The sequence below is a fragment of the Ranitomeya imitator genome, chromosome 3, assembly GCF_032444005.1.
Source record: "Ranitomeya imitator isolate aRanImi1 chromosome 3, aRanImi1.pri, whole genome shotgun sequence".
Lineage (NCBI taxonomy): Eukaryota > Metazoa > Chordata > Amphibia > Anura > Dendrobatidae > Ranitomeya > Ranitomeya imitator.
This window is the reverse complement of record NC_091284.1, coordinates 814,201,505-814,212,261: the sequence shown is the minus strand read 5'-3', so window position 1 is coordinate 814,212,261 and position 10,757 is coordinate 814,201,505. Positions and strand designations below refer to the sequence as shown.

At 46.0% G+C, this 10,757-nt stretch overlaps 1 protein-coding gene across 1 annotated transcript in view; it reads left to right on the top strand.

Annotated features, from left to right (window-relative positions):
* Positions 1 to 1,969: 1,969 nt before the first annotated feature.
* ANKRD42 (ankyrin repeat domain 42) overlaps positions 1,970 to 10,757 on the top strand; it is a 28,278-nt gene continuing 19,490 nt past the window's right edge. Inside the window, exons 1-2 of the mRNA XM_069759335.1 lie at positions 1,970 to 2,070; positions 6,746 to 6,912. Coding sequence (XP_069615436.1) covers positions 2,049 to 2,070; positions 6,746 to 6,912 — 189 coding nt within the window. The 5' untranslated portion in view covers positions 1,970 to 2,048. The remainder of the gene's footprint in view (positions 2,071 to 6,745; positions 6,913 to 10,757) is intronic.

Sequence of the window (10,757 nt, the reverse complement as noted above, 5' to 3'; positions counted from 1 at the left end):
TGGGAGCGACGCCTCCGCTGAGCAGAACCCACTGCGGCCGAAGCAGAATGGGAGACCACAGCAGACACGGATCGAGATTCCCCCTGTGCAGCAGAGGAAACTCGACTCCTAACACCCTGTTCCTTAGTTCATCATCTTCTTCTGTTCTCCCTCTCTCCAAGTGTCCTCTGCTCTTAAACCTTCCATGTCCCTCCCCCCTAAAACTGGGTGGGCTAGCATTCTCCACACCTCCCTGCAAGATTTATTCCAATATCTAATAAATGGAATAACTGCTCTCAGGGTGGTCGGATCAGTACACGGGCGGTACCAGCGCACAAGGTTGGTTCTGCCGGTCGCCCAGGGACCAAACCTGGACCCATTCGGTCGCTGTGGGAGACTGATCTCCATATCTCAGATTTCAGAACTCCCACAGACTCGGGAATTGCACTGACAGATGCGCAATTTCTTTAGGGCGAGGGGGATATTTTTTATTAGCCTGTACCTCGGACGATGCGTCCATAATTCACGATTCAATGTTGGAGACGGTTCGACTGGAAGGCCACAATAGACGTATATCCTGTGGCCACTTGACATGCGTGCTTTAATTAAGGCCCCAGGCACCTTCTTGTCCCCTGCTGGTGTGGCTTCCCCATTGGCTTTGAAGTACCTTCCGCCTGCTACACTGAGCTTAACTTCATTACCATGCTAAAAGGAACTTTATTCATGAGAAAAGGTGGGGGCCAGGAGCGTTCCTCTCTGCAGACCTGTGACCAGGAGACAAAATGGAGTCACGCCAATCTCTGTTAGTATGCCCGTCCAAGATGGCGGCGGCTCCCTCATCACACCCAGGCCAGTTTTCTACATGATTTAACCCTTTATTTTCATAGCTAGAGCCCCCAAAATTTGACACAAAGACACTTCTTACATTACTAAAGAGGAATATGTAATAAAAGAAGGGATATGAGATGTACTGTATGTAAACCATGTCTCATATCATGTCGGGTTTGATAAGGAGATGGGAAAAGCCGGCAATTCAATTACTGGCTTTTAAGCTATCTCGCGCTGTATGAAATATAAATACTGTATATATATATATATATATATGTGTCTCACTGACATATATATATATATATATATATATATATATATATAGACTGTATATATGTTTTCATGACTATTTGAGACCATGGATCCATTCTATGTCCATTTTACAAACGGGTGAGAAAATCTCGCAGTACGGATGCCATACGGATTACATACGGAGGTTTACATGCGTAAAATACGCTGACACACCCTGCCTACGGAGGAGATACGGACCACTGTTTTGGGATCATTTCTGCGTATTACAGCCGTAAAAAACGGACCGTATTTCCCTACGCTGAGTGTGACCCCGGCCAAAGAGTTAAAACACTGGCTGTAATAATGAGGTCACTGATGGATCCTCAGTTAACTCATTCCGTGGCCAGCAATGGATAATAAGACGGCAAACACAGAGGATAAATAAGACAGGAAACAGTGTAAAAAAATGTAATGAACCCCGACTACAAAAATGATTTTTTAGCCAAGAATACAAGTTACAAAGAAAAAGTCGTCCCCCCTTTAAAGAGTGGATGAACCCTTTGGTTCTGGTTATCGGCATCCTTAGTGATCGTTTTATATGTTTTCAGAAAGGCTAAAGTAAATAATAGAAAATAAATAAGCCCAAGAGCGCCCCCTATGGCCTCAGAGTGGGACATTTCAGCCTCTGTAACCTATAAACTAAAAGTCCCAGCATTCCCTGCAGCATCACAGACTGCAGCCTCTCCCACACGCTGAGCAGCCCGTCCCTCCCTCCCTCCGTCCTTCCCTGCGGCTGCCAGATGCCCTTTATTATCAAGGTCGCAACAGACTGGAAGCCACAGATCTGTGCAACGTCTCTGCCAGCTTCCAAGATGGCGTCATCCCGCCATGTCTTTACGTCGTAGTGGAAGTGACGTCACCGCCTCCGCCTGCAGTTTCCATAGGAACCACCTCGCTTCCCGGAAGTTGCTGGTAACATCGCCAAATTGTTGATTCACAGAAATTGAACTATGCCGGCGGTGTCCTCAGAAGGTGAGAGGCCTAATGGTGGAGAACCACAAGTGCCAGCGGGCCCACCCCTTTTAGGCTGTATTAAATGTCTTTTTTTCCATTTTTCTTGCTCTGGTTTTCAGCCTTTTTTAGATGGATGCAGCAAAATAAGTAGGGAAAAGTAAAATAACCTGGGTTTAGAGTTTTCACTCCTGTTTTCTGCACAGGATTTCAAGGATTTTTTATACTATGTTTCTTAAAGGGGTTGTCACACTGCAGAAATCCCCTTTAATATGAGACCCTGTTCTAATGATTTTTTTGAGCAAAAAGTTTCTGACTTGATTTATATTATTTATTGCCATTTTTCGATGAGTGTAAATGGCTTTTCCCAGACTTTAAAGGCAATGGACACCATCAACACCGGGAAATAAATCTGCACCGAGCTTCAGTCTGTAATCTTTATTCCTTCATTTCACACCCCCTCATTTATACAGATTATAGCCTAATTCACATTTCAGATTTTTTTTTTCCTGCTGGAGTGTCTCTCCCAGTAATATAGGCTGGATATGAGGTCTGTGTGTCTCTCCCAGTAATATAGACTGGATGTGAGGTCTGTGTCTCTCCCAGTAATATAGGCTGGATGTGAGATCAATGTGTCTCTCCCAGTAATATAGGCTGGATGTGAGGTCTGTGTGTCTCTCCCAGTAATATAGGCTGGATGTGAGGTCTGTGTGTCTCTCCCAGTAATATAGGCTGGTTGTGAGGTCTGTGTGTCTCTCCCAGTAATATAGGCTGGATATGAGGTCTGTGTGTCTCTCCCAGTAATATAGACTGGATGTGAGGTCTGTGTCTCTCCCAGTAATATAGGCTGGATGTGAGATCAATGTGTCTCTCCCAGTAATATAGGCTGGATGTGAGGTCTGTGTGTCTCTCCCAGTAATATAGGCTGGATGTGAGATCAATGTGTCTCTCCCAGTAATATAGGCTGGATGTGAGGTCTGTGTGTCTCTCCTAGTAATATAGGCTGGATATGAGCTCTGTGTGTCTCTCCTAGTAATATAGGCTGGATGTGAGGTCTGTGTGTCTCTCCCAGTAATATAGGCTGGATGTGAGGTCTGTGTGTCTCTCCCAGTAATATAGGCTGGATATGAGGTCTGTGTGTCTCTCCCAGTAATATAGACTGGATGTGAGGTCTGTGTCTCTCCCAGTAATATAGGCTGGATGTGAGATCAATGTGTCTCTCCCAGTAATATAGGCTGGATGTGAGGTCTGTGTGTCTCTCCCAGTAATATAGGCTGGATGTGAGGTCTGTGTGTCTCTCCCAGTAATATAGGCTGGTTGTGAGGTCTGTGTGTCTCTCCCAGTAATATAGGCTGGATGTGAGATCAATGTGTCTCCCAGTAATATAGGCTGGATGTGAGGTCTGTGTGTCTCTCCCAGTAATATAGGCTGGATGTGAGATCAATGTGTCTCCCAGTAATATAGGCTGGATGTGAGGTTTGTGTGTCTCTCACAGTAATATAGGCTGGATGTGAGCTCTGTGTGTCTCTCCCAGTAATATAGGCTGGATGTGAGATCTCCCAGTAATATAGGCTGGATGTGAGGTCTGTGTCTCTCCCAGTAATATAGGCTGGATGTGAGATCTCCCAGTAATATAGGCTGGATGTGAGGTCTGTGTCTCTCCCAGTAATATAGGCTGGATGTGAGGTCTGTGTGTCTCTCCCAGTAATATAGGCTGGATGTGAGATCAATGTGTCTCCCAGTAATATAGGCTGGATGTGAGGTCTGTGTGTCTCTCCCAGTAATATAGGCTGGATGTGAGGTTTGTGTGTCTCTCACAGTAATATAGGCTGGATGTGAGCTCTGTGTGTCTCTCCCAGTAATATAGGCTGGATGTGAGGTCTGTGTGTCTCTCCCAGTAATATAGGCTGGATGTGAGCTCTGTGTGTGTGCCCCAGAAATATAGGCTGGATGTGAGGTCTGGGTGTCTCTCCTAGTAATATAGGCTGGATGTGAGCTCTGTGTGTCTCTCCTAGTAATATAGGCTGGATGTGAGGTCTGTGTGTCTCTCCCTGTAATATAGGCTGGATGTGAGGTCTGTGTGTCTCTCCCAGTAATATAGGCTGGATGTGAGCTCTGTGTGTCTCTCCCAGTAATATAGGCTGGATGTGAGGTCTGTGTGTCTCTCCCAGTAATATAGGCTGGATGTGAGCTCTGTGTGTCTCTCCCAGTAATATAGGCTGGATGTGAGGTCTGTGTGTCTCTCCCAGTAATATAGGCTGGATGTGAGATCTGTGTGTCTCTCCAAGTAATATAGCCTGGATGTGAGGTATGTGTCTCTCCCAGTAACATAGGCTGGATGTGAGGTTTCTGTGTCTCTCCCAGTAATATAGGCTGGATGTGAGGTCTGTGTCTCTCCCAGTAATATCAGTAATATAGCCTGGATGTGAGGTCTGTGTGTCTCTCCCAGTAATATACGCTGGATGTGAGGTCTGTGTCTCTCCCAGTAATATAGGCTGGATGTGAGGTCTGTGTGTCTCTCCCAGTAATATAGGCTGGATGTGAGGTCTGTGTGTCTCTCCCAGTAATATAGGCTGGATGTGAGGTCTGTGTCTCTCTCCCAGTAATATAGGCTGGATGTGAGCTCTGTGTGTGTGCCCCAGAAATATAGGCTGGATGTGAGGTCTGGGTGTCTCTCCTAGTAATATAGGCTGGATGTGAGCTCTGTGTGTCTCTCCTAGTAATATAGGCTGGATATGAGCTCTGTGTGTCTCTCCTAGTAATATAGGCTGGATGTGAGGTCTGTGTGTCTCTCCCAGTAATATAGGCTGGATGTGAGGTCTGTGTGTCTCTCCCAGTAATATAGGCTGGATGTGAGGTCTGTGTGTCTCTCCCAGTAATATAGGCTGGATGTGAGCTCTGTGTGTCTCTCCCAGTAATATAGGCTGGATGTGAGCTCTGTGTGTCTCTCCCAGTAATATAGGCTGGATGTGAGCTCTGTGTGTCTCTCCCAGTAATATAGGCTGGATGTGAGCTCTGTGTGTCTCTCCCAGTAATATAGGCTGGATGTGAGGTCTGTGTGTGTGCCCCAGAAATATAGGCTGGATGTGAGGTCTGGGTGTCTCTCCCAGTAATATAGGCTGGATGTGAGATCTGGGTGTCTCTCCCAGTAATATAGGCTGGATGTGAGCTCTGTGTGTCTCTCCCAGTAATATAGGCTGGATGTGAGGTCTGTGTGTCTCTCTCAGTAATATAGGCTGGATGTGAGATCTGGTGTGTCTCTCCCAGTAATATAGGCTGGATGTGAGATCTGTGTGTCTCTCCAAGTAATATAGCCTGGATGTGAGGTCTGGGTGTCTCTCCCAGTAATATAGGCTGGATGTGAGGTCTGTGTGTCTCTCCCAGTAACATAGGCTGGATGTGAGGTCTCTGTGTCTCTCCCAGTAATATAGCCTGGATGTGAGGTCTGTGTGTCTCTCCCAGTAATATACGCTGGATGTGAGGTCTGTGTCTCTCCCAGTAATATAGGCTGGATGTGAGGTCTGTGTGTCTCTCCCAGTAATATAGGCTGGATGTGAGGTCTGTGTGTCTCTCCCAGTAATATAGGCTGGATGTGAGGTCTGTGTGTCTCTCCCAGTATTATAGGCTGGATGTGAGGTCTGTGTGTCTCTCCCAGTAATATAGGCTGGATGTGAGGTCTGTGTGTCTCTCCCAGTAATATAGGCTGGATGTGAGGTCTGTGTGTCTCTCCCAGTAATATAGGCTGGATGTGAGCTCTGTGTGTCTCTCCCAGTAATATAGGCTGGATGGGAGATCTGTGTGTCTCTACCAGTAATATAGGCTGGATATGAGCTCTGTGTCTCTCCCAGTAATATAGGCTGGATGTGAGGTCTGTGTGTCTCTCCCAGTAATATAGCCTGGATGTGAGGTCTGGGTGTCTCTCCCAGTAATATAGGCTGGATGTGAGGTCTGTGTGTCTCTCCCAGTAATATAGCCTGGATGTGAGGTCTGGGTGTCTCTCCCAGTAATATAGGCTGGATGTGAGCTCTTCAACAACTAGATCCCACAAAATATATATGTGAGAACAAGAAGAGATCCCAAAATCATTAAAAACCAGTATTTATTGGTAATTAGTTTAAAATACATACATATAAAAGACAAAAACACATATGCAACAATACAGGTATGTTGTATCGCTAAACACAGCAAATGGTGCATATAAAGCAATTAAACAAGGGATGCCAAAAAGTGTAAAGTTTGTCTTCTGTGCCTTCTAAGTCTCATGGATTAGTCTGGAGACGGCTTGCAGTACCGTTCACGACCATTCCACAATGTACGGCGCTGTGCTGATTCCAGTGCTTAGCAGCAAATTTAACCGCTGGCCAATTTTTGTTTTTTTTGTTCCCCTTCTTACAAGAGCCATAACTTTTTTTTACTGTTTCCGTCCACACAGCCGTGTGAGGGCTTGTTTTTTGCAGGATGAATTGTACTTTTGAACAACACCATTTATTTTATCATGCGATGCCCTGGAAAGCGTAAAAAAAAAAAGTCCAAGTGCATTTTACTTAAATCAGCCTTTGTCTGGTAGGAAAGATGCAACATTTGACGTATCTGTATTTCTTGTGTCGTTAAGGGGTTAAGACCCCGATCCTGTCAACCCCTTTATGACGCTGTAACCTTAAGTAACCCGTGTGTTTGATGTGACCGTCTGCCGTAGCCGCGCTGCAGAGGAGGAGGGATCACGGCACCATCCACGAGGCAGTGAGGTGCGGACATGTCGAAGAGCTGGCCGCCATCGTGAAGAACGGGACCGGTGTGAACGATGTGGATCCCGTGCATAAGTTTACACCCCTGCACTGGGCGGCACATTCTGGGAGTCTGGAGGTAACTGACCAATGACCACCACTGGTCAAATACTGGGGGGATGGGGGGTGGTAAAAATGAGGCTTAGTCTGCACCATGTGCCAAATTATTATGCAAATTGGATTTAAGTGTCATAAAGATTTAATTGTTTTGTTTTTCAAATAAACTCGTGGATGGTATTGTGTCTCAGGGCTCAATGGATCACTGAAATCAATCTTAAACACATGTGATAATTAGTTTTCCAGGTGATTCTAATTAAAGGAAAACTACTTAGAAATTATGTTCCACATTATTAAGCAGGCCACAGGTTTCAAGCAATATGGGAAATAAAAAGGATCTCTCTGCTGCTGAAAAGCGTTAAATAGTGCAATGCCTTGGCCAAGGGATGAAAACATTAGATATTTCATGAAAACTTAAGAGTGATCATCATACTGTGAAGAGATTTGTGGCCGATTCTGAGCACAGACAGAGTTCATGCAGATAAAGGCATAATGAGGAAGGTTTCTGCCACACAAATTAATTGGATTAAGAGAGCAGCTGTTAAAATACCATTACAAAGCAGCAAACAGTTATTTGAAGCTGCTGGTGCCTCTGGAGTCCCTAGAACCTCAAGGTGTATGATACTTCAAAGGCTTGCTGTGGTGCATAAACCTACTATTTGGCCACCCCTAAACAGTGTTCACAAGCAGAAACGGTTGCAGTGGGCCCAGACATACATGAAGACTAATTTCCAAACAGTCTTGTTTACTGATGAGTGTCGAGCAACCCTGGATGGTCCACATGGATGGATTAGTGGATGGTTGGAGGATGGCCACCATGTCCCAACAAGGCTGCGACGCCAGCAAGGAGGTGGATGAGTCATGTTTTGGGCCGGAATCATGGAGAAACAGCTGGTAGGACGCTTTAAGGTTTCTGAAGTTGTGAAAATGACCTCTGCAAAGTATTTAGAGTTTCTGACTGACAACTTTCTTCCATGGTATATAAAGCAGAAACGTGCCTTCAGGAGCAAAATCATCTTCATGCTGACAATGCCCCATCTCATGCTGCAAAGAAACCTCTGAGTCATTGGCTGCTATGGGCATAAAAGGAGATAAACTCATGGTGCGGCCGCCATCTTCCCCTGACCTCAACCCTATAGAGAACCTTTGGAGGATCATCCAGCACAAAATCTATGAGGGTGGGAGGCCATTCACATCAAAACAGCAGCTCTGGGAGGGAAGAAATACAAGCAGAAACTCTCCAGAAACTCAAGAATGCAAGAATTGTGAAGGTGATATCAAAGAAGGCTCCTATGTTACCATGTAACTTGGCCTGTTAGGAGGCTTTGGAGTTAAATAGCTTTTTTGTTCAGTGAATGTGACCTAATGCTGCAAATTCCACAAATTAGACTTTTCAGTTCTTTAAAACGGATCAAATGTTTAGAAATTCTACTGTGCCTAATAATTTGGAACAGCGCATTGTGAAGTTTTATTCATGTTGGAGATTATACTGTTGCCATTGGGAGGTTTCTTCAATAAAATTCGATGTATAATCTAACGGGTGATGACTTTTATTAGACTGACTGTCAATTGCACCGACCATTTAGGAAAATCCGAGAAAAATACCATTTGCATAATAATTTGGAACACGGTGTATGTATAAAGGATAAGTTTTACAACTTTCTTCTTAGTTTCAAGATCTCTGCTTGCTGTCAGTGATGGAGAACAATCGTATCCAGTGTGGACAATGCTCTGCGAGCGGCACAGATCCCTCTGCTGGGTTGTTACACTGTATCAGCTCACAGAGCATTGTCTAGACCAGATACAATTCTTTCCACTTCTTCTTGCCTGACGGGATCCCTCCACTTGGCACTTTAGTGGTTAAGCAGAGCTGCTGTAAGAGGCAGATGCTTGCTGTATGATACTTGGCCGCTCCATACACCCGCACCTATATATACATGAAAAATGGCAGGATGGGGTTAATTACCCTGGAGTTTTCGTCCTGGTTTCTCTCCAGTGAAACAAATGGAATTAAATAGGATATAGAACACAAGATCCAGGACTCTGAAAGGGTGAATTGTAGCGCATTCTCACCGCCACTAGAGGGAGCTCACCGCATACAGGATTACTATTGTGTTACAAAGATAAACCGTATGCTCTGAACTCTCTCTAGTGGTGACTGCAGGAAGCCAGAATTGTGTTACATTCATGTAGAGGATTCTCAGCTCTGTATCAGGAAAAAAAACAACTGATGTAAAGATTTATTAAGAGATTAATGGGAATATATCTGTTTACCAATTATATATTTCTTGATATGCACGGACAGATAGGATCCCTGTGCCTTTCATGACCAAGATGCTGCTGCCACTTTTTATACACCACAATAGCAGCGACACTCGACTCGGCCGCCCCCCCCTCATTAATAGCAAAACTTGTACAATCAACAGGCAGCCTTGGCTGACCGGCCTGACCAAAGAACAGAGACGGGCTTCCAGGGTCGCTGAGCGGAGATGGAAGTGACCCCGTTCTGCTGACCACTTTATCACATACAAGGAGTCCCTCGCCAGCTTCAAGTCCACGCTCACTGCCGCAAAACAAACTTATTTCTTATCTCTCATATCCTCCCTGTCTCACAACCCTAAACAGCTTTTCAACACTTTCAATTCTCTACTCAGTCCCCCAGCACCTCTTCCCTCCCCACTCATCTCAGCCAAAGACTTTGCCTCTTTAAGCAGAAGATTGATGCGATCAGAGAAAGCTTTGGCCCACGGCACCCACTGCCCCTCTTAGCTGCTCAACCCTGTTCCTCCAAAACCAGCTTCTCCACCATGACAGAAGATCAGCTCTCCACCCTCCTGTCAAGATCACAGCTCACCACTTGCACGCTTGATCCGCTCCGGTCCCACCTCATCCCTAACCTCGCCACAATCTTCATCCCAACCCTAACCCACCTCTTCAACCTCTCACTCACAACTGGTGTCTTCCCCTCATCCTTCAAACATCCCATGATCACATCTATCCTCAAAAAGCCCTCCCTCGACCCTTCCTGTGGGTCCAGCTATCGCCCCAATATCACTGCCTCAAAACTTCTGGAACAGCATGTCCATCTTGATCTGTCCTCTCACCTCTCTTCCTGCTCCCTCTTTGACCGATTACAATCTGGCTTCCGACCCCCATCACTCAACTGAAACTGCCTTAACTAAAGTCACCAACGACCTACTAACCGCAAAGAGCAAGCGACACTACTCTGTCCTCCTCCTGGACCTGTCTTCTAGCTTCGACACTGTGGACCACTCCCTCCTGCTACAGATTCTCTCATCTCTTGGCATCACAGACTTGGCCCTATCCTGGATCTCGTCATATCTAACAGACCGGACATTCAGTGTCTCCCTCACCCACCATCTCCTCACTTTGCCCCTTGTCTGTCGATGTTCCTCAAGGCTCAGTTCTAGGACCCCTACTCTTCTCCATCTACACCTTCAGCCTAGGACAGCTCATAGAATCCCACGGTAAGCATTATCTCTACACCGATGACACGCAGATCTACCTATCTGGACCTGAACTCACCTCCTTAGTTACCAAAATCCCACACTGTGTCTGCTATCTCAGCTTTATTCGGTCGTCCATGACAGCACTACGGAGAGAGGGGATCCGCCCTTCAGGAACAGAAAACCTACAGATATATAAGGGCAGCACCTCTCCCACGCATCAGTTGGTTTCCTGTTCCTGGAGGACAGGATTCCCTACAGATCTATCTTCAGTTCTCCTATCAAGCACCCAGGCCGGCTGTCCGACCCAGGTAGCTAGGGGGTCTCCTACCTCGGGCAGTGCGGGTCCCTGGAAGCGCCACAGTGGGCCCGGGTAGGGCTCCACGGCAGTGAGCGGTGC